The sequence below is a fragment of the Podarcis pityusensis genome (assembly GCF_964106645.2).
Source record: "Podarcis pityusensis genome assembly, chromosome: 9".
In the NCBI taxonomy this organism is placed as follows: Eukaryota; Metazoa; Chordata; class Lepidosauria; order Squamata; family Lacertidae; genus Podarcis; species Podarcis pityusensis.
In genome coordinates, this window is record NC_138034.1 from 64,837,465 (window position 1) to 64,860,773 (window position 23,309).

The window sequence follows — 23,309 nt, forward strand, 5'->3', positions numbered from 1 at the left end:
TGTGAGGCCTGTGATGGCGGCCTTCCTATTGTCTGCTGCTCCCTTATTATTCACTCCCCGCCCTTCGGTTTTATTTTATTTATTTATTTTATTTTATTTTATTTCACTTTCATTTGTGCTTTTATCGTTTTGTAAAAACTGCTGCGGACCTGCGTTTTTTTGTTTTTTAAACTTCCCTGGGATTACTTGAGGGAAGCTGAGGCAGCCGTAATAATAAATAAACGCAATAACAACAAACAACAGGACCGAAGGGGCTCAGTATAGACAATTGGCTAGAGGAACGGAAAAGTCGCCACGCCGCCAGCGACGGCCCCTCTAGCTCCCCCGTCCGCCTGCGTCTCTATGGTTTCCTCTAGCAAAAAACGATCTCCAGGCGAGGGAATGCGCGCGCACGGCGTGAGGGAGGGAGGGAGGAGGAGAGAAAGAAAAGTGGGGCGTCGGTCACGTGGCCGCGCCGCCGCATTCCTTCCGTCGGCCATTTTAGGTTGGGAACCATCGAGGCGGCGCCATTAAAGTGCGAGAAAGGAGGGAAACGCCAGCAGCCCGCGCTTGGCACGTCGTCGTCGCCGCTGCCGACGCCGTCGCGGTTTTCGTCGCGGTCGGGCAGCGCAGCCCCTACTGACTCCTCTCCACACACCCCCCCCCCGCGCCTCGCAGGATCCCGCCTTCTTCTCCCTCCCCCCCTAAACCTTCGGCGACCCTCCTCTCTCCCTTTTCCTGCGAGAGCAGCCGGCCGAGACACCATGTCGGAGCAGCCGTTCGCCGGAGATGCCGCTGCCGCGGAGGCTTCGGAGCAGGCCGAGCAGCTTGAAGGGGCCTCGGGCAACGGAGGAGGCGGCGGCGGCGGCGGCGCCGAAGGAGGTGGCGGCGGCGGTGGAGGAGGCGGAGGCGGCGGCACAGGAGAATCGGAGGGAGCGAAAATCGACGCGAGCAAGAACGAGGAGGATGAAGGGTAGGCGAGCGGGTGGAGGAGGAGGAGGAGGAGGAGAACGACGGTGGGCCTCATCCCGCCTCGCGTTGACCCGCCTGCTTACTCCCGAGTCGGGAGAAACGTAACCGGCGGCGTTATTTCCTAGGGGAACCTCCTTTTCCGCTCCCCAAAATTGGTTCTGCTGCCCCCTCAGTGGTGCTTCGCTCCGCATCTTCCCCTCCCCCTCCCCGGGTAGTGTTAGGATGGAGATGCGCGAGTCCCCCGGGGAGGAAGGAAACGGGGGTCGTGGACGCGCATCTCCCCCCCCCCCCCATTTTTTAAATTGGTTTTTACAACATTATAAACAAACAAACATATAAGACAAGCAAACATAAATCATAGCCTTATTAAAAATTACTCTTATTAACATTGTCAAGTGACTTCCTCGCTTCACTCTTTTCAGTTAATTTAACTTAACATATTTAACTAATCATTAAATTTTGTCCATTCTTCCTGATCTGGTGCTTTTATCTGATGGCTTCCAAGTCTAAGCGGGCGAGCGGCGCTCCTGCGCCTCGGGCGACTTCGAGGAGCAGCTGCCTGTTGCAAGAGCGATCTCTTCGTTTCGTAGCCTTACTTTGCTCCAGCATACGGGGGGTGGGGGTGGGTTGTGCGTGTGTGTTTCTGGTTTTGTGGCCCTCGAGACCTTGCCCGTAGGGTCTGCGTTAGCGAACCCCGCGTGGCTTCTTTTTTATATATATAAAGAAAGAATGGCCCCCGTTTGCTTCGGCAGCCCTGCCGACTTTGTAAGGGAGAAGAGTTGGAAGCCACCCTCGGGTTGCAACGTAGCAAAATGCATCTAATGCAGAGGGGGCTGCATGGTGCGAAAGTGGGTGCTCCGGTGTGCATAGTCTGGGCGCTATAAACATGCACTAAAACCGCAGTGTAGAAGTGGCTGTCAAATGCAGACGATGCCTTGTAGTCTTTATGAATGAGCCCTGCTGTTTTTTTGTTTTTGTTTTAGCCCGGGATGCATGAAAACAAAAGAGTTGTATCGCTGAGAGTAGACAGTCACAAGGCTCATTGTTTTCGCTGCAGATGGACTTGCGCTGCTACCTCGCTAGAAATGAGGCGAGTGGAGCCCATTCTGTGCAAATTTTCAGTTGTGTATTGTGCAAAAGACAGTCATATAAGCTCATGCAAGAGCTTGATGGTACACATTCTGTAGCTCTCAAAACGAATGTGAAGCTTTCCACTGAGCCCTCTTTTGTCTGGTCATGAAACCTACTTTTTACTTGGTGGTCCCATGGCATTGTCTTTATCTGTGTCTTGTGTTAGTGGCTGCAGAGATATGTGGAAATCCTGGGTGAAAAGCCCATCCCCACTGTCTATCCACTATCTGGCCGAAGGTTGCATTGTCTTTCAGTGGATTAGGTTGGTCACCTAAGCAGCTTTCTTACTTTGAGACTTTTACAGTGCGGAAAGGATAACACTATGTTCCCTCAACTAATGTATATTGCATGTCTTATGTAATGCATGGGAAAAAAATGTTAACAGGATAGCTGAGCAGTATCCTTTTGTAGCATATACATACAGTAAGTAATTTACTCTGGTGATAGCCATTCATTCATTTGTACCTCCAAGCCTAGAGTTTTGTAATGTGGTTTACCGGGGGATGACTTTAAAGGGTTCCATTTATTAGCTTGTAAAATAAGAAGCAAAAGGTAGCCATGTTCCCCCATATGGGGGAAGAAACCTCTAAAATCCACAGTTGGACAATATTTTTATTAGGACTAGCTAAAATGTAACAAAAATGTGGCAAGCTTTTTGGAGTTCTGGATGACTATAGCAAAACAACAACGTTATAATAAAACCACAACTTAAGAGACAACCAAATATATATATCACAGAACTAAGCAGCTGCCAAGTACATACTTTAAAGTGACCAACCGTAAAGCCAGATCTTTAAAACTGGGACAGAAGAAAAGCCTTAGCCAGATGCTGAAAAGACAGCAAGTTGGGTGCCAGGTGGCCTCCCTAGGGAAATTATTCCATAGTGTTGGGCTCAAAAATACTGCAGCTCTCCTGGCTGGGCAATGTTATTGAGATAGTGCTAGTTAAGGCATAGTAAGTGACCTAAATCACTGGGACTCAGCATGATGGTCTCTGCTGCTATTTTATGTGATGATACTAAGTTCAAATATGAGCATGCATTTGCTATTAGCATTAAGCCTGGGCTGTTGAAGAGTGCATAGACTGTCCCTCAACTGTGGAGCACTCTTGCCTTTGAAACTAAGCAAATGATGGTTCCTGGTTTATACAATACTGAATGAGTGCCACTGAGAACCTTAATAATTATTATTAATAGTAATTTTATTATTTATATGTCGCTAGTCTGGAAGGCTTACAACCTATCTAAAAGCATAATAAAAACGTCAGTCCTTAAAAACTTCCCTAAACAGGACTGCCTTCAGATGTCTTCTAAAAGTCAGGTAGTTGTTAACCTTGACATCTGAAGGGAGGGCATTCCACAGGGAGGGGGCCACTACCGAGAAGGCCCTCTGCTTGGTTCCCTGTAACTTTACTTCTCGCTGTGAGGGAACCAGCAGAAGACCCTCTGAGGAGAACCTCAGTGCCCAAGCTGAGCGATGGGAGTGGAGCTGCAGGGTTAACCACTTGTGTTAAAGCTATGTCCACATAGGTTGAACCAATTCCTTTCTGGGTAGCTGTTTTACTGCCATAATATATAAAGCGGGCCATAGCTGACTTTTGAGCATCTGTACATGTGAGTAGTTTTGTTTTTTAATGGGCTTTGCTCACGGTCTTTGGAAATAATTACCCCTTATTTATGCCTCTTGCCTTCTTTGGTCCTAAAATGCTGTCTTGGCATGACTTAATTAGCAGGAATAATTTCTTCCTATACTTGTGAAATCTTTTCATTTCTGGCCTTGCCTATTACAGTAGTAAAGAATGTAATATGTCTTCAAGATGATCCAAGGACATTCCTGCACTGCTAGTAATCTTGTTTTCTGTTTGATAAGGATAGCAGATGTGCAACTGGATGGCAGTTTCATTTTGTACTGAAGTGCTCCGAATCTGTGAAACTAATTTGTGCTCTAAACCTGAAATGTTTAACAGTCAGAATTTCCAGAAGGGAACTCCGAAAATTGTTATACTTTTACAGATGCTCAGTGTTAGATTCATTAGACCAGTGTTTCTCAAACTTAGTTCCCCAGCTGTTGTTGGACTACAACTCACCATCCCTGACCACTGGTCCTGCTAACTAGGAATGATGGGAGTTGTAGTCCAGCATAAGCTGGGCACCCAAGTTTGAGAAACACTGCATTAGGCATTCCGTTGTCTACTAGATTACAATTATTGGACTTCCTGCATGGAAACTGTAACAGTTAAACCTGTAGGAGTTTGCATTCCAGGTGTGGTTCTCTAATGCACCAATATCTTCAGTAAGAAGGGAGGCCTGCACCACAATATTATCAGTAAAGGCAGCTGTTCAAATAGTACATTTGAGTTGTATCTTCCACTTGGAGTGCTCAGAGCACCATAGAACAAACCAAACTTGTAAGTATCCATTCACTTGGTATGTTCTTAATAATCATGTGCAGGTGACAAGACAGGGAAGACCTTGACAGTTCAGTGGTGAAGTTCAGTGTATCACAAATTACTGAGCATGAACAGCCCAGTACAAAGGTTGTATACTAGCAGCCTCTGTCAAATTATTTGCAAGATTGTAACAAACATATGCCAAGTTAGTTTTTTTAATACAACCATTAAAAAGAGATTTTTTGGGGGGGCTGGTAACTTTGTATTCCACATTCACTTACATACCTGTCTTCAAATTTATTTATTTTTGCATGAGCTTATCCTGAAAATAGCTTCAGGAAGCCTGCAGCTCTTATGGTTTCTCTTACTGCTCTTAGTTAGCGCTCAGCCTTCTGGGTGGTTCTTTTTATGTGAAAGTTGCAGCTCAAAGATGGGATGTTACTTCTAGCAGCAACCCATATTGCATCACATGGTGTTTCAGACACAGCTGCAGTTATAAGGTGCAGCCTTAAGATAAGGAAATCCCTGACTGAATGCTAGGTGGTGAAGGGACAGCCTCCTGAACAAAGCTAGTACGTGCCTTTTCCGGTACAGTTACAACACTGGGAGTTGGTCAGTAGGCTGTTTCCCCCCACTTTCCCTGTTTTAATCTCAAAACAATTTAGGCTAACCCTTCCCCCAAGCTCTGGCTTTCTTAAGTATTATTCACTGTTCATTAACTCTGTCAAGCACTTTTCTGTGGGGAGTGGTGGACATGTCTCGACCTCTTTGCTTGCAAGTAGCTCCTAGATTACATACTTGATTTGGGAGAGGTCTGTCATCATTGATAGCAATGCTGTCTTGTGTGAAAATCATTGTAATCACAAAACTAGTTCATATAGGGCTTCTGCAGCTTTGACTGTCATACTTTTTTTTTTTTGGGTCTTGGAGCCTGCTACAATAATCAACCTGACTAGTTTGTGCACTTCATTGCTTTTATACCATACAAACATTCATGGGGTTGGATTCAGGCTTCCCATTAGTGGAAGGGTTGGGGTTAACTTTACTAATTCCTCCTTTCCTTTCTGCAGTTCCCACGCCCTTCCCCTGAGATCTGTTCCAGAGAGAGGGAGCTCTGGAATAGCATTGAATGTTGCTCTGGAGGCTTAAGAGGGAATTGCTGAAACTTTCCTCCCCCCTTTCCCTTCCTCAAGCAAGAGCATCCACTGCAATCCAATGGGTTGCAGAAGGGCCTTGATCCAGTTCATTGAAGTATATTCACTCACAAATTAGCAGAACTGGAACTAACACATCATTAGGATTCTTGATGCTTAGTGTAAAGCTTTTATTGTTGACGTTCTGCATTTTAGGCAACTGGTTTGTATTTGCACTAGCCTGTAAGAAACCCAAACCGTTCACAACAGAACAATAGAATCAGCCAGCTTTGGATGTGGAATTTAAATAGCACCAGCCAGTTTATGTGGTTACTTCCATGCCAAGATGGCAGCGCTATATGTTTAAGTAATGTTCTAGCTATTAGAAGTATGTTGGGCTGCTGAGGTGGGTGTTACCTTGGGATATGCTGGGGTGGTAAAGGGGTGTAGGGCTTTGCTTTTACCGGAGCATTCTTGTTGCAATTCTGATTTGTTTCAGTAGTGTATTCATTATAAAAGGGGTGTGTAGCCCTTTTTCAGATGGCTTGCCAGTTGTCCCCCACACTGCTTGTTTTGGCAGGTACCTAGGTCTATGGGTGTGGGGTGGGAGAGAACACCAGGCATTGTATTGGGGCGGGTTATCTAATGGCTATTCACATTGCTCTGCTACTGTTCTAGCAAAGCCCACTAAAGTCTGGACGTCTGAACATATGTTTTCTTCTGCAGGAAAATGTTTATCGGTGGCCTCAGCTGGGATACTACAAAGAAGGATCTTAAGGATTACTTCACGAAATTTGGTGAAGTTGTAGACTGCACCCTGAAGTTAGACCCAATTACAGGGCGGTCCAGAGGCTTTGGCTTTGTGCTGTTCAAGGAAGCTGAGAGCGTAGACAAGGTACGTGTTCAAGATGCTTTGTCATTGCTGCAGGAATTCAGAAAAGGTCTTTGCTAGTTCTTGCTGAGTATCCATGGAAATATAGTTTAAGATGCCATGTTTTTTATGTTTTATTTTTTTACAGGTCATGGATCAGAAAGAACACAAGCTGAATGGAAAAGTGATTGATCCCAAAAGAGCAAAAGCAATGAAAACAAAAGAGCCAGTTAAAAAGATTTTTGTTGGTGGGCTATCTCCAGATACGCCCGAGGAAAAAATAAGGGAATACTTTGGAGGTTTTGGCGAGGTAAGTCACCTGCCCTGTCTGTTTATATTGAGGTAGTTTGGTAATTCCCCTACCTCCAGAACTGCTCAGAGTGGCTGATAGAATCTCCTGAGCGACTTTAGGGTATGTATAGCAGTGGGGAAGGGAAAAAGACACTGTTAGATACCACTCATACTTATTCACGACTTCCCGCAAAATATTTTTTGGAAAACAGTTTACTGACAAAAATGGGGAAGGACTTTTTTAAGGGGGGAAGGGAGGCCAAATTATTTCATTGCTGTAGGGCTAGTTTGACCCCCTGTTCAAATGCAGCCGTTAGGAATAATGAAACTCATGACAGTGGGTGCACCTAGGAGATCTATGCTTGGTATTCCTTACAGAGGAAGCTCTGAGAAAAGGTCCAGCTACCCAATAAGAAAGCTGTCCCTTCGTGGTACTTTTAATCTCTTGTTTGCATGTAATTTTTGCTACGCTACTACACTTTTTGGTGCTTTGTTGTCTCCACATTCTTACTACCAGTTTCTATTATGGCCTCAGTTTGAAGACATAGACATTTAGTTCATCCCTAAGAACTATCCTAAACCAGGTGCTTATTGGCTCCTATTGACTTCCCCCTACAAATCAGTTTAAAAGCTGCGTTGTGATGTTCTGGATGTTACAGTTGTGTTGGGGCTGATTTGTTTCCAGAGCAGTAGGGTACTTCCAGCTTCACTGAAATCAATGGGAGGCTTGCCCTGTTCAGCAGGATGTGGAGTGCACTGTTTATTATTGTTTCAGAACAAACCATAGCCTAATTGACTCAGACAATAAAAGTTCAAATTAAATATTAGAGTAGTAATATACTTAAGACAAACTGGTTTAAATTTTGCATTTGTAGGCCAGTTTCTTTTGAGAGCCTGAGATTTGATATGTATTCAGAATTCTACTGAAGTATGTTATACTTCAGGCATTTTTCACTTACGGTTAAATTGGTTCTGAACAATTTAATGCTTCTGCAATTAGCATAGTTTTCTTTCAGTAATTTAGTAATCCATGATGGGGTGGGGTTACCTCTGGGCACTTTCCTAGGTGCAGAGGCTTATTTCAAACATTGCAGCAAACCATGAGCAAGGACGCTTACTTAGTATGATGTGTGAATGGACAAATCATAGTCATACACTCTGAAGGCCATTTTGCCCAGAGACTTGGGTCTTGAGCAGGAAAATGGCTGTAAATAATGGCTTCCCTGTACTTCAGTTCAGACTATGGTTTTGTTTCTAATTTACAGTTCATACAATCATTGATAGTCATGTTTGAATTTCAGCTGACTACTTACATCCCGACTACTTCCATCCTATATTGTTTTTATTTAATATGAACTTTGAAACAACGCTCTTCGTGTGCTCTTAGCTATAAGCTGTTCAAAATACATATTTTTGTGTGATCTGTGTATCTCTTGATCAGGTGGAATCGATAGAACTTCCCATGGACAACAAAACCAACAAGCGTCGTGGTTTTTGCTTCATTACTTTCAAAGAAGAAGATCCAGTGAAGAAAATTATGGAGAAAAAATACCACAACGTTGGTCTCAGTAAAGTATGTTTCAAGCTATGATTCCAAAGCACCTCCTCTTTAGAAAGAGAATCCTGGTTTTGCTTGGTCAATAACAGCCAGCTCTTATCAAGACAGAAGAGTAGACAAGAAAACAGAAAGAGAGGAGTCACTGGTGGATGTTAGGGGTGAAACATTTGTTTAAAAGCATGCGTGCGCACACACAGCTGTTAGAAATATTTACAACTCCTCTGCTTTGAAAAAGTACTTTGAAATCGTCACTATATACTTGATAGTGAGCTCAGTTATCTAAGTGCTGGTCTTTATGTAGTTGGCGACACCATCCATACAAAAGGGGGGAGGTATTAGCAGGCTTGAGGTGAACCCCAAAAGCTTGCAGGAAAGCACACTTCTTGCGAGAGGGAGGGGGAATCCGAAAACAGCCCAGTGAGCACTGGGCATAGGATATTGACTGTGCTGATGCCTTTTGTAGGGCAGGGCGAAGGGTGGGACAGAACCTAGAAAATCAACTGCTTGTGACATTACGCTGGGGGTGGATAACTGTATGTGGCCAGTGGGCCATATCCTTAATTCCCCATCTTTTGGGCCAACGTCAGTGGGTGGGCTGGGCTACCCACTTGTCAAGGTTCAAAGGGGCTGCATCAAGCGCTTTGCAGGTGCGCTATCAGCGTAAGCCTCCTTTCAGAGGGGTTTGTTAGTGCCTTTCAGTTGGTGCTGATGGTGGGAGGTAATTTGAAGGTCCTTATTGCTCCTTTATATCCTTCCCTGTCCCACACAGGTGGGGCATGGTATTGTGAAAATGGCCTCACAAGCCAAATTGGGAGCAACTAGGCCCTCGAGCCAGAGGTTCCCTATCTCTGGATTACGCCATTCAGTGTAACATTTCAAGCATTTAAACTTCAGTTTATGCTGGGGAGTTCATAACTACCTTTGGAAACAGTATTTACCTCTTAAAGAGCAATCCCTCTTCTGCCAGTGACTGGTAGATAGGCTTATTTGGAGCTTGTAACTTCCCACTAAAATGACATAGTTTACAAAGCAGAAGCTAGTTGTCGCTTACCAGCAAAGATTTTGCTGGTTAAAAAGATTAAGTTAAAGCTCCTGAATGCTGAGCGGCACCTCTATACCTCTTCAAAGCTCAATTCTTACTAGTGTTTTTGTGAAAATGAAGATTTAACACTTAACTATAATATAGCTGCAGTTTTTACCTGCTGTAAGTTTTGTTTAACTGGAGGTGCCAACTCATTCCTTAAATTGCATTGCTATTTTTGATGGATTTTGTAGTGTTAAAGTAAATGGGCATTGAACCTGAAAGAGCTGCTCACTTGCACTTTGCAGAAATAACTATTACTTACCATTCTTTCAGTGTGAAATAAAAGTAGCGATGTCAAAAGAACAGTATCAGCAGCAGCAGCAGTGGGGAACGCGAGGGGGATTTGCTGGAAGAGCTCGTGGCAGAGGTGGAGGTAATTTTTTTATTTAACTGGCACTGATACTTAATTCCAGTACCTGCTCGAAGATCTGTTCTCTCTAGTGCATGTTTCTCAGCTTTCTGTTTTAAAAATTCACCAAGCATCTCTGTGAACTCAGTGCGCCTACCTGATCTACAGCGCCTGGCCCTAGGCATTGAATCTTTTTATATTAACTGACAGTCCTTTTTAACAATTCAGGATTACAAGGAACCTGAGTGGTTGCTCACAGTATAAAGTTATACTTCAACATAGTGGAAAGCTAGCTAACATATCTTGGTGTTTGGCACAATGTAGCTGTTGCTGAACCATACATAACACCCAGTATACTTAAAATTAAAATAATTTACTTCGAAATTCAGTTCACTGATTTCAGTGGAATTCCTTCCAATTAAGTGTGCATAATAGCACTTTATTTCAAAGACTTTAACCTTGCCAAAAAGGCTTCCAGAGCAGCTTACAAAGATCAGTAATAAGAGTAGCACTTAAGCCATGAGGAAGAAAGAAGGAGAGAAGCAAGTTCAGGCACCAGTTCTTACAGTGCAGTTCCTACAGTGATCAGCTAAGTTCCAGTAGCCTGACAACTGAGAAAGGCCCAAAAGCAGCTAGGGTCTCAGCAGAAGGGATGGAGTAGCCCAGCTGCCTTGTAGAGTTTAGGACTGTTCATTTTAGGCTCTCTCCCCCCAGTGACCATCTCTTACTTCTGTTGCAGGCCCCAGTCAAAGCTGGAACCCCGGATACAGTAATTATTGGAACCAGGGGTATGGCAACTATGGTGGATACAACAACCAAGGGTATGGTGGCTACGGAGGTTATGACTACACTGGCTACAACAACTATTACGGATACGGAGATTATAGCAGTAAGTGTAGATATGCTTTATATTTTGCATACCAGCAAATGCTGTTGATTCGGGTGATGGCTACCAAATCAGAATCCAGGGTACTTTCTTTCTAGTGTCCGAAAGGCACAGCTGAGTAGCACTTTAATGGAAAATGCTAGGCTTCTGTTTTTAGCAGAGGAGATCTGTTTAAGTAATTTGAAAGGCGGACCATTTCGCTAACGGAACACTGCACTTGCGTTTTTTGGAGCGCTCTTTTGGGAGCTGTCCTCGGGATACGTCTGCACTGCAGCCCTTCTGCAGCTCATTTGTTTTTTCCCTCCCTTGTTTTGTTCCTGTGTTGCTCTTTGGGCATTCACCTAAAACAGCCAAGGAACACCAGAGGCATGAGACAGCCTGGAAGAGAAAAAGGCAGGCTTGAGCTGAAAGCTAGTGTGCCTTCTCAAACAAAACTTTTAACTTGGAGGGTGGTAGACATTGTTCTTCACAATGCCTGCACACACATTCTCAGTGATCCTGGCAGAAAGCTACGATCTTTTAGATGACTTTCGGTGATAACAGTATTAATCAGGCATATGGTGACTTGTGCCCAGTACCTAGTAATCAAGAAGTGGTATTGTTTTTGTTTTAAATAGGCTTTCCATGATGGCACCAAGGCTGGACTTGTTGGTCTGCACTTAAATTCATACTGATTTGGCTTATTGACATCCGATGCCCTATTAAATGTATTTTAGGAGCGGGGATTATTATTTTATGTTATGAACTGCCCTGAGATCTGCAGATGAAGGGTGGTATACTACTACTACTACTAATAATAATAATAATAATAATGCTTTTAGAGCCCCATGAGGTTGCAGATTAGTCTAATTACAAAAGAGGTCATATTCTTAAGGAAATTTTTGGTCATTAACTTGAAGTTGTTTGCTCTCCATCCTTCAAAACTGCTGGTGAGACTTGAACGTCCTTCGTTATTACTGCCACCTTCTGAGGGGAGATTTGTTGGAGTACCCCCTTTTAACCTGACACTGCCTGCTTTTATTTTGGAGATCTTAGCTCCGGGGGAGCACATACATCCGGTGCTATATGAGCTGCACTGTCTCCTGGTGGAGTACAGGATCAGGTTTAAGGTTCTGCTTTTAACCTTTAAAGCCTTATACAGCCTAGGACACCTCGTACCTATGGGACCGCCTCTCCTGGTATGCCCCACGGAGGACCTTAAGGTCTGCAAATAATAACACCCTGAAGATCCCAGGCCCCAGGGAGATTAGGCTGGCCTCGACCAGAGCCAGAGCCTTTTCGGCTGTGGCCCCGGCCTGGTGGAACGCTCTCTCACAAGAGACCTGGGCCCTGCAGGATTTGACATCTTTTCGCAGGGCCTGCAAGACGGAGCTGTTCCACCAGGCCTTTGGTCGGGGTTCAGTCTGATTCTTTTCTTTCTGTATAAGAACAAGCATTCAAGAGGCCTCCTAGCCCGCTCGCAGGTCCTTTATAAGACCAGTGGTAACAGTTGGCCCTGGAGAATATTAACCATTCTCAATTTTACCCATGGACTGCCATCTGTCCAGATTTTAATTTGCTCTGAACTAATTTTAAGATGTATTTTAATTAATTGATTGCCTGTTTTTATGTTCTTGGGTTCTTTGTATACTGTGTTAGTTTTATGATGTTAGCCGCCCTGAGCCCGGCTCCGGCCAGGGAGGGCGGGGTACAAATAAAAATTTATTATTATTATTATAGAAGTCTTTAATGAATCACCTTGTTGGGCTGGTGAAGCTTGCATGGCCTGTTTCTGTAAAAGTACTGGTTTGTCCCTATTTATCTTGGAATTGACAGGCATAAAAGAGGGCTCCGCTGTCATATGTGTGGTGCTAGCACTATGTGAAGAGCTTTCTTGAGGATCTAGCCTTTTACAAAATTAATAGATGGTCTTAAAGCTCAGTGGCCTCTTTAACTTTCGTGAGCCTTAAATTGCCCTTTCTCCTATGTAGATCAGCAGAGTGGCTATGGGAAGATATCTCGGCGAGGAGGTCATCAAAATAGCTACAAACCATACTAAATTATTCCATTGGCAGCCCACCCCAGACAGGTATGTCCCTCATTTGTAAGCTGCGCCGTAACTTTATACTTAATAGTAGCTGTTTTTGAGTACATTGCGTAAGATACTGTAATGATTGATGTTTTAAAATTTCGCAGCACCCAGAAGTGCTTACCGTAATGTAACGTAATGCCTTTGAAGATAAGTAACCCAGGCGCTCTTAAGCTTTTGCCTTTTGCCCTGTAAATTAACAAGTCAGTAAAGTTAACAGGTAAAGTACTGCTAATGGGTACAAATTAAGGAATTGCAGCGAAAACAGTATTGCCTACTAACTCTGATATTATACCTTGTTTGTACCCGCCAGCGGGAACTTCCTTGCAGGCCCTGTGTCGCGCTGACTTCCCGATTCTCACAGGCCCGCTCAATGCGGACAGGGTACGAGATGCTCACGCTCTCGAATGCTGCCGTTTGGTATGGTCTCTTCCAACATCCTGTATCAGCATTATAATAAAATGGATACTTCAAGCTTTGCCTTCACTTATTTCTTTGCTTGTAAAACTACTTGTAATGTAATTTTTAATGCATTTTTTACAGGCCCAGTAATGGTTAAATACGTCAGCTTTACTGAATAATTTTAACTGTTTGTTCTTCTAAGGATACAGCTTGTCTCTGGATTTTCCAGTCTTTAATTTTATATTTTATTAATCTATTTTAATGCTTGCTTTTCCCATTTTTATAGACGTTGTAGCAGTAATTGCAAGATGTTCTTGAGCTGAAGTCCTGTTGTGTCAACTCCTCTAACTTCTCAATATTATATACATATATATATATTACACGCACCTATTTATAGTATACCTATTTTAATAACCCTTTCTCCTTGTTGTATTTCTCTTAATGGACAAGTAGTGCTGTTTTAGCTGGCAATTATAAGTCTTTAACAGAAGTGTTTGGGCCAAAAATAGCCACTTGCTAAGCTACTACCGCTACTCAGTGGTGGTTGAGCATTAAAGGGTTTTGGGGAGATCCTTTACGGCATTTCGTGAATAAACAAGTATTTCTTGAGTAATTTCAGAGATGTGGAAAGACCCTTTTCCAAACAGTGGTGCACATGTGGATTTCCAGCTCATGGACTCTCCTGTTCAGCTTTAAAATAAAAAAAAGCATATTTGATTAATGTTGATACAATATTTACATAGTGGGACATAGGGGTATCTAAACACTTTCTGTAACTTTGGCTAGAACTTGTGGCCTTCACAAACTGACCCCTCTTTCTTTCTCTCTAGGTGGACAAGCAGTATTCTCATTTGAAGATTCATTTTGAGGTGGCTCATGCTGCCTGCTAATAGCAGTTCAAACTAAAATTTTTGTATCAAGTCCCTGAATTGGATGTAAGATGTTGGTCCCTCTGAAGTTTGATTGCGTTCTCATTACAACAGAATTGCTTTCACCGTCTTTTTTTTTTTTTTTTGCTACGCTTAAGGATCAATTTGATTTATGCCCACGCCCATTTTGTTCCCCAGTATTGTAGAACAAAAGTCTTGTGTTTAAAGCCCAGTGTGACAGTGTCATGACGTAGTAGTGTCTTACTGGTTTTTTAATAAATCTTTTTGTATAAATTGCACTCGCTTTTTCACTCTTGGGAACAGGGAGGCTCTTGAGAGTTCTTTGAAGGTATTAAGCTGCTTATGCATCCATTTAGTAAAAATTCTGAGAGGACAACTGTGGCTGTACTTCACCAGTGGCGGGCAACTAATAACACAGCAACACATTTCCATAGCAAACAATTCCAGATTTCTTTATTATTTGGATTGTATTAGTAGTAGATAAGAGGGATTTAATGGATAGACAGGATCCAACATCCATCTTGCTTTCTCACCTTTGCGGAGCATCGCTAAGGCTTGCACAAATTCTGCTCCACTGCCTTGGAAGCTAGAAATCTGATCACTGTATTAAATGGCTTACAGTGGTTTTCAGATTACAAAAATGTTGCCCCGTTAACATGTGGACCCCAAAACACTAAGTGACTGTGTTGATCATTTGTTAAGAGACTTTATGCTCGAGGAGTTTGGCAGTGACAATCTCCTTGCACCACTCTTGGCAGTTCGTATTTGTATCGTGCTTGAGTCAGTCATCCAAAAGGCAGGATAATTCCAGTGTTGTAGATCTAGCGGTTCTGAATTGACACCACCTACTGGCTGTGGGTTAGGAGCCAGCACAAGTTTTCTTCTCCTCTGTTCCTGAACTCTAGAAATACATTTTAAAAAAAACAACCAAAACTTCAGACAGTACAGTGGGGTCCTTGTTACATTTATATTTTCCAGCCTTTACAACGGCACCTGCCCAACAAAGTATGACTTCTAATATCACTCAAAAAACATTGGCCAGATGGTACACAGATATCTATATTTTGTTTTATCACTGTCACATCAATATCTATTGGAAACAAAACATTTCTATAAGCAGTTGAATCAAGAAAGACGGCACTTTTAAGCATTTCATTAATTTTGTACTGATTGTTATAACTGGCAATTGGGTAAGTACTCTGAAGGCTCCTGACAGTCTACTCTGGAATAAGAGACTGCAGAATGAATTGCTTCTGCCATGGCTTGTATTGCACAGTCCGTTCGTCTCAACATGTTCTCATGGCTCTAAGGAGGTGCTTTTTTAGGGTCTGTCTACCTGCTGTCGCCAGTGGCTGGCAGCAAACCCCAGCATCTTTCTCGCTGCTTTTTCCCAAAATTCTTACATATAAAATGCTGGGGCTCTGTACATTGCAGTCATACGTGTCTGGACATATAGCTATTGACTGAAGTTCAGCCACTAATAGTTTTTCCGCCACAGAGGCTCCAGTTATAGGAATAAGTAGACACACCTGCACTAGGGCTCAATTTCTTTCTCTATCAGGCTGTTGCTTAATAAACATGAAACTAAACTGCAGTGAGGAATCATGTAGTGTGAGAATAAGCAAAAAACCATTGGGCAGGACATTGTGGTCTGGAGTTCTCAAGCCTGCTCTTGCCTATAGCACGACTTTCCCCCTTTAATAAAGAACTTTTCCTACTTGGTATCAGATTATTATTATTTAACCCTTAAACACCAGTATTTGTAGAACGTGGGCCTTAAGCATATAAGGGTGCAGAATAGGAAGTAGATGCAACAAGTTGGCTTAGAAATTGAAAGTATTTCTACCCCTGCACCACTGAGAATTTTGTTCAGGGTTTTGTCTTAATAGGTAAATCTATTGCCTTGTCACTTTTTATGATGCAAAATATTTAAAATGGGGAGTTAGCTCATTCCTTTATTGCAGGGCTGGGAAATCTGTGATCCTCCAGACCTTGTTGGACTCCCAATTCCTGGCAGCCCCAGCCAGCCTGGCAAAGGTTTGTGGATAATGTGGTTTGTAATCCAGGAACCTGGAGGGCTACAGGTTTCCCATCCCTGCTTGCTTGCCAGCCCAACGGCAAGCGCTAGTGTGTAAAAGCAATTTGTAGCTGTTAACTGTACTTATTTTTAGATAGAAGACTTAAACAAAAATACTTGTGCCTTTCAATCTAGAACTCTTTATAGAATGCCAGTGCATCGTTTGAAACTGCTTAAAAGGATCCTTATGTTGGAATGGTGCCTGTGGCTAAAAGGATGATGAACACTACTATGACGAGGACAACGCTAACAATAATTATGATCATTTTAGTGTTTTTCCACCACATCTTCCTTGAAATCTTTGTAGACGTCTTTTGGAAACCGTGAGCCTGAAAGCAAATGGAAAAAGGCACAAGTCAATAAGCAGGGCAACACACCAAATGGATGAAAGCGGCTGCTTTAGAAATGTGGAAGTAGCTTTGTGTAACTTACAAATTACCCCAACAGTTGGTAATCGAAGTCTTAGCTTGCATTGTTTTTCAAACGGATGCAATTCAAAGAATTGTATGTTAACACACTTAAACTGTAATCTGAACCCTACTTAAGTGAATAAGCCCTGTTGAATTAAATAGGATTTATGAGTAAGCACGATTAGGATAATGCTGTTAGCTTTTTTCCATCAGGCTGCCTGAGTATTTTGAGAGCTGGTGGGAGAGAGAAGCGCAAAATGAGCCTAGAATATTTCTCCTCTTGGAATTCAGTGTTGTTGAAACTGCTTGATTAGCATGAATTGATAGTTAAACACTTAAAAACAGTTTCTTCAAAGGCCCTGATCACCAACGACTTTTCTTGGAGGAGTAATTTGTCGTGAGCCCCCAAAGTAAGGAACTTGCTGCATTGCTGGCAAATGGACCGACCATGTGGCTTCCCTGTGGATCCGACGAACTTGTTCCATCAGTCCAAGGATTTACACTTGTGCAATGGAACATACCCCTCCCTGTGCCCCTAAATCTTAGGGGTGTTTCCCCCCCCCCCCCATAAGAGTGTGCAGGGAGAGATGGGAAGGAAGCTACATTGCAGAATCGTACATCCTTTCAGTGGTTCTCAACCGTGGGTCCCCGGATGTTTTTGGCCTACAACTCCCATGATCCCTAGCTCACAGGACCAGTGGTCAGGGATGATGGGAGTTGTAGGCCAAAAACATTGGGGACCCAAGGTTGAGAAAGGCTGCGTGATGGAGTTAATACGCTACAACCCTCAGATCCTGATGCCAATCCTCAAAGAGTCAGCTTAAAGCCATTCTACTGATAAATATTCTGCACAAAGTGAATGTAGAATCACCGCTGTTTGGAGATCATCGCTTCGATCAGCCAGCTCGCTCAGCCGTTCTTCTCTGTCCAAAACTTTTTCAATATTCTGGCTCATGACATTTTTCACATCATCCACTTGAACTTGAAGCGTAGAAATTGCAGCATCGCCGTGTTTCTGATCAAACGCCATCTGCCCAGAATAAAGTTTTCATTTCACTTATTATACTAAATACGAATAATAATGCTAGCCATGGTTTTGTATAGCAATGCTTCCTGAAAAACAAGTCAGTCAGCCAATTATAGACTATTTGAAAACCTAATACAGTACTGAATTATTTCCTTGTTTCCACCAAGTCTCTAGGTTTTATTCAAAAGATTTCTATCCTAATTTTCGGTCCTAAATTCACAGCAGCTCAAACACAAAAAGCTACAGGTAGAGTAAAAAATAGAACAGTAAAACCCAATATTAAAATGAGAAACAAGTAAGATTAAAAATGCATGTGTTTACTAAGCATTTATCAACGCTGTATAATGATGCCTTTTAGTATTTTATTTACAAATTTCTGAAGCGGTATTAAAAATCCAGCACAACTCTCTTGCCATATAAAGCCAACAGTAAAAGTAATATAACATGTTAAATACAAGAACCTGCAAGATATGAAATCAAAACCAACCATGAACCACCCGTTAACTCATTTAACTTTTAGTTTGGACAAGTAATTGGACCTTTTTAACCCCAAATGGTATGAAAGCAGATTGAGAGCCAATATTAAATCAACATAAAAGCTCAGGGTGTGTGTGTGTGTAAATTCTAAAGGGCAAGCATCAAATTTAATATGGTGGTACATCTACCAAAGTTGTTCTATTGGCTAAAGCGCTTATGGCCGTGCAACAAAACTTTGTTTCTCATTCCTCCCCCTACATCCCCCTTAAATCTATGCAGCATTCTCCAACGCTCTGGAGCAGATTTTGGGGGGCAAGGATGCGGAAGTTGCATTACAGAAATTGAACCTGCGCTAATGGAACGTGGCTGAATATTACCATCTGTGTCCCCCCCCCCCAGTCTTCTATCAAAGAATTTTAACTGAGTTGATGGAGAATTTCAGTAGCTCAAATACAATTAAACCATGCACAATTTCTTTATTGGGTGTCTTACCTACGTAGGGTGAGCTACAAGACAACAACACTTTTGAGATCAGGCAAAACTGTTAGAAAAGTATCTCAACCAGAAGCAAGAGCAAAGAGGTGCGACTTCAGCATAGGGGTGGAAACCGCAATGAAGGTGTCAGATATACAAGGCACCCGCGTTCATGGAGCATAACTGCATTTGCACTGGGAACTTTCTGAAATCAGTTTGTATTTGAAAAACATGGTGCAGCTTGTACTAGAAGACAAATCCAGTCTTCAACACCTTTGTTAATAAACCTTTCATAGCCTCTAATGGTATACCCCACAGCCTTTCCTCTAGGTGCTAAACTATAATCTAATTTAATTAAACTAAGATCTAGGGTAGTGGTTACCTCTTAACACCTACTTTCCTTTGGATTTGCTGTCTTTTACAACCTTTCAGTCTTCCCTCTCCTAGCTTTCAGTAGATAGTGTCCCAGTATTTGGCACTGCCTGCTGTATTGTGAAGTGAGGAGGGAGGGATATTGGCCAGACTCATTGGGGAAGGGAATCCTGCCAACAGATGCCCCCTCCCCCCCAAACTGTGGGAATGTTCAGGGTGGCAGGAGCGCGTTACTTCCGGGTTTCGCTGCTCACGCAGACGCTCAAAATGATGGCATGGGCATGCGCGGAAGCGACGAAACACAATTTGTGCATGCGCAGACACGCTGTCATGTCTTGCATTCCGTTCGGGATGCGAACGGGGCTCCGGAATGGATCCTGTTCGCATCCCAAGGTACCACTGTATATTCAAGTTATATTTTAGAATTGTGCTCTTTCTCCGCAGTGTTATCACACGGCCGCTAGAGGTCATCTGAGCACTTCTACAAATTAATAGCAAACAAAAAAACATTCCCATGAGGTTAGGGCAATTTACCTTCACAAAACAAATAAATGATTAAACAACACTGAGATGCATGGAAATTCCTAAGTCTCTCCTCACCCATCCCACTTATCTACCATTAAAGTGCCTAGAAGTAATTATCTTTTTGTACTGCCAAGTATCACAAAATTCACTATTATAGAGGGTTACTAATAGTATTTCCTTCAGCTCTCTGTGGAGATTTCAGAATGATCTAAAACACTGCAGAGATCATGTTTGCTCTTTTGCAAAGGCTTCTAACGTCTGCCTTTTTGCATTCATATCACTGTCCCTTGTTGGATTTCAGGAATGCTCTAAGGAGGCGCAATGATAACACACAAAAAAGTGTTGCTGGATCAGGCCCGTGGTCCATCTAGTTCAGCATCCTCTTTTCGCAGCAACCAACCAAATGCTTGGAGGCTACTCACAAGCAGGAACTGAGTGCAACAACCAAGAGGATGCCAGCGTGGTTAATGAGCAGAATCAAGGAAGCTTACTGGAGGCAAGGAAATGGTCACTTATACCCAATGAGAACAAACATTGACCAAAGAAAGCAGAGATGGTGCAAATGAAGAAATGCAAGGAACATTTTCCAGCTGTGTTTCTACTAAAGTGGTACCTCGGGTTACAGATGCTTCAGGTTACAGACACCACTAACCCAGAAATAGTGCTTCAGGTTAAGAACTTTGCTTCAGGATGAGAACAGAAATTGTGCTCCGGCGGCGCGGCAGCAGCAGGAGGCCCCTTTAGCTAAAGTGGTACCTCAGGTTAAGAACATTTTCAGGTTAAGAACGGACCTCCAGAACGAATTAAGTTCTTAACCCGAGGTACCACTATATTGTGATTTTTAGGAACTCCCAAGCCTTACCGACTTCCCTTTCAACTTCACTTTTACCAATCCCCTCATTTGGCTGCACAAAGAACTGTCTTGCACCTTCCACAGCGAAGAGACATACAAAGCATATTGCCAGCTTCTCTGCAATTTCTGTAAAGTTGTGGGTGAACATATCAGATGACACAGTGATTCTTCAAACAGCTCTTGTTTATTCACAGGCCAGAACAGAACAGAACTGAAGGGTTCAGTCAGCCTGCTTATATAGAGCTCCACTAGAACGCAACAGTAACCATTTTCTGTAACTATCCAATCACTGAACGTCACTTTTGATCCCTTATTTGCATATGTGGTCCTGAACTATCTACAGTATCCCCCTGCTGGCCCAGGGTGAGAGCTTCAGTACATAACAATTTCCTTTTCCTTCTTTGGCACACCTTTGACTCCCTTATGATCCAAAGGTCCAGCTGCCTTCGTAGCCCATTTCCTGCTTCCAATGCACTGACAGTCTTTTTTTTAAAAAAATATTCCAATGCAGCAAGACACTCAATTTCAGTCAAATCTAGTTTCCTAATCTTTAATCAGAACTCACAGAGAACAAGTAGCAGTAGGACATGAGAAGGGCTTATTTGCCCCTCTATAAGCATCTGATTCTAATTTCAGCAATTCCTTTCAGAGCCAGTTAGTGACTGATGAACTGTTATTCTTGTAACATGGCAATTTAAGACTTCACGTGTAAGAATAGCTATGCAATCCCCCAGCATTCGCAGAACTTCAACAACAATGGATTCCCATTCTTTACCAGATACATATTCACAGGAAACTCAAACTAACCATACAGCATAGTACAAACCAAAATTAATTACGGTACCATTCCGGGAATAACAGATATGTTAAAGTGGGGGCCCCTATACCTTTAACAAGTGTGGAAAGACTGAATTTCAATATCCTAAAGGTAAAGGGACTCCTGACCGTTAGGTCCAGTTGTGGTCGACTCTGGGGTTGCGGCGCTCATCTCGCTTTATTGGCCGAGGGAGCCAGCGTACAGCTTCCGGGTCATGTAGCCAGCATGACTAAGCCGCTTCTGGCGAATCAGAGCAGCACACGGAAACGCCGTTTACCTTCCCACCGGAGCAGTACCTATTTATCTACTTGCACTTTGATGTGCTTTCGAACTGCTAGGTTGGCAGGAGCAGGGACCGAGCAACGGGAGCTCACCCCGTCGCGGGGATTTGAACTGCCGACCTTCTGATCGGCAAATCCTAGGCTCTGTGGTTTAACCCACAGCGCCACCCGCGTCCCTTCGATATCCTACACAGCGATTAAAGGTGCTGGACCTCTCTTGCTCTTTCACATCTGACCACCTTTCTTTCACATATCTGTTATATCTGGGAAGCTATGCCATACAAGCAACCTCCGCTGAAACTACCCTTTTCTACCTCCATAGTAATGGCGCAGGAGCCCATTTTTCCCTACATGAAAGTAATGCGTGTGTCAAGACAATATTAATTCTTTAATAATTAATAGTAAATAATGATAGAATAGAATCCAATTTGACATTACATCCACCATTATTGTTGTTTATGCTTCTCACTGATAATTTTACTGCTTTATCTTCTTTTGTAAACCGTTTTGATTTTTTCTTTTTACAATCAGGCGGTGTGTCCATTTTACGAAATAAATACAGTGGTACCTCAGGTTAAGTACTTAATTCGTTCTGGAGGTCCGTACTTAACCTGAAACTGTTCTTAACCTGAAGCACCACTTTAGCTAATAGGGTCTCCCGCTGCTGCCACGCCGCCAGAGCACAATTTCTGTTCTCATCCTGAAGCAAAGTTCTTAACCTGAAGCACTATTTCTGGGTTAGCAGAGTCTGTAACCTGAAGCGTATGTAACCTGAAGCGTATGTAACCTGAGGTATCACTGTAAACCACCAAGGTTTTCCGATCACACATGGGGCTGCTCCCCTCCTCTGGCCAACCCAGCCTCCCATAACACTTGACCCAACCCGCTCCCTGCACAACCCACCCACCCTGCCTATTCCCTCCCAACTCACCCCAAACCTTTTAAAGGGGCTTGGGAAACTACTCTCTGAAGCACCGCCCATCCTCCTTTAAACAGCTTGCGTTGTCCGCCTCTGCTGCCTGCCTGCCTGCTGTTTTGTGGTCACGCCGTAGTTGCCGCGGTCGCCTAACTGGTGACCGTGCAAACTGTAGCGTGACAACAGCCTTACAATTTTACTCTATAGTAAAATTAGTTTCACACTCCATTGGCAATGCTGATTCAAAGCCCCGGTAGCCTCTTGTGGAAATCATTCCAATTAACTTTTGCAGGCGTGAATAAAATAAGATTATTTTACCTAAAGTAGCTTTAGAAGATCCGGGAGAAGAGTTAAAGTACTTAAAAGTGTATGTTTGTTTCCCTCTGCTCTTTGGAAGGTATCTGTCTAATGTGATGACGCAGTAGGAAGCAATGATTGAAACTTCTAGTTAATATTTTACTACAGTGACTTGTCTTTTTGGATAAGCTGTACAAATAGTAAAATCAGAATGTTTCTGCTGCAGAAATAGTTATTTTACTGACACAATTAGATTTACTGTAAATAGATTGCTCATCTAGTTGTTTTCTTTATTGCAACAGTGAGAGAAGTTGGCAAAGTTACTTACCATGTATTTTGCTAATATCTCTTGAAAATCTGTTCCCAACTCTCAAAACACTGAGCAAAAAGTGCTTGTGATATCAAGGAGTTACTTGACTGCTGATTGCCTTGTAAATCTGGTGGGAAATTGAATAGTTTAACATGGAATTCAAGAATTCTATGATCAACACAATCAAAATGTCAAATAGACATCAATAGGCATATGAAATAATCTTATTTATCAGAATTGCCAAGATTTTGGCTAAGGAGGAATCCTATTTGTATAGGGTTACAGTCATATGAATTATATGAAGAACATAAGTGAATTTAGGTATCAGCAAATTTAAATTGCAATCCTGCCCAGAGGCTGCTTAAATCCCACTGGAATTATTAGTATGTATCCTGCGGTACAGGGACGCGGGTGGCGCTGTGGGTTAAACCACAGAGCCTAGGACTTGCCGATCAGAAGGTCGGCAGTTT

General features: G+C 42.9%; 1 protein-coding gene and 1 long non-coding RNA gene across 5 annotated transcripts; one reads left to right on the top strand and one right to left on the bottom strand.

Moving 5' to 3' along the window:
- The first annotated feature begins 475 nt into the window (after positions 1-475).
- On the top strand, positions 476-14,276 carry HNRNPD (heterogeneous nuclear ribonucleoprotein D). Of its 4 annotated transcripts, XR_013990478.1 has the most exons (9): positions 476-952; positions 6,331-6,499; positions 6,624-6,785; positions 8,208-8,339; positions 9,682-9,781; positions 10,497-10,646; positions 12,614-12,711; positions 13,025-13,131; positions 13,944-14,276. XR_013990478.1 is itself a non-coding variant. In XM_081021077.1 (8 exons), the coding sequence occupies exons 1-7, from the start codon at positions 744-746 to the stop codon at positions 12,679-12,681; spliced, it is 990 nt and encodes a 329-aa protein (XP_080877203.1). In that variant the 5' UTR covers positions 476-743; the 3' UTR covers positions 12,682-12,711; positions 13,944-14,276. The 4 variants fall into 4 exon arrangements, 2 of the variants coding, with proteins under 2 accessions (XP_080877203.1, XP_080877204.1); XR_013990477.1 differs by having other exon boundaries at positions 12,614-13,131; XM_081021077.1 differs by lacking the exon at positions 13,025-13,131.
- Positions 14,277-14,428: 152 nt separating this feature from the next.
- On the bottom strand, positions 14,429-22,987 carry LOC308485436. The gene is made up of 3 exons (XR_013990489.1): positions 22,858-22,987; positions 17,362-17,520; positions 14,429-16,409 (listed from the first exon to the last, which is right to left on the bottom strand). It is a non-coding gene; the product is annotated as an uncharacterized lncRNA (long non-coding RNA).
- Between the last annotated feature and the right edge of the window lie 322 nt (positions 22,988-23,309).

What these genes read in the sequence shown, in the direction of transcription:
- HNRNPD (XM_081021077.1), top strand. Translation starts at nt 744, where the DNA reads ATGTCGGAGCAGCCGTTCGCCGGAGATGCCGCTGCCGCGGAGGCTTCG. An exon ending in AAGAACGAGGAGGATGAAGG is followed by an intron (nt 953 to 6,330) that starts GTAGGCGAGCGG and finishes TTTCTTCTGCAG; the next exon opens with GAAAATGTTTATCGGTGGCC. An exon ending in CGGATACGGAGATTATAGCA is followed by an intron (nt 10,647 to 12,613) that starts GTAAGTGTAGAT and finishes TCTCCTATGTAG; the next exon opens with ATCAGCAGAGTGGCTATGGG.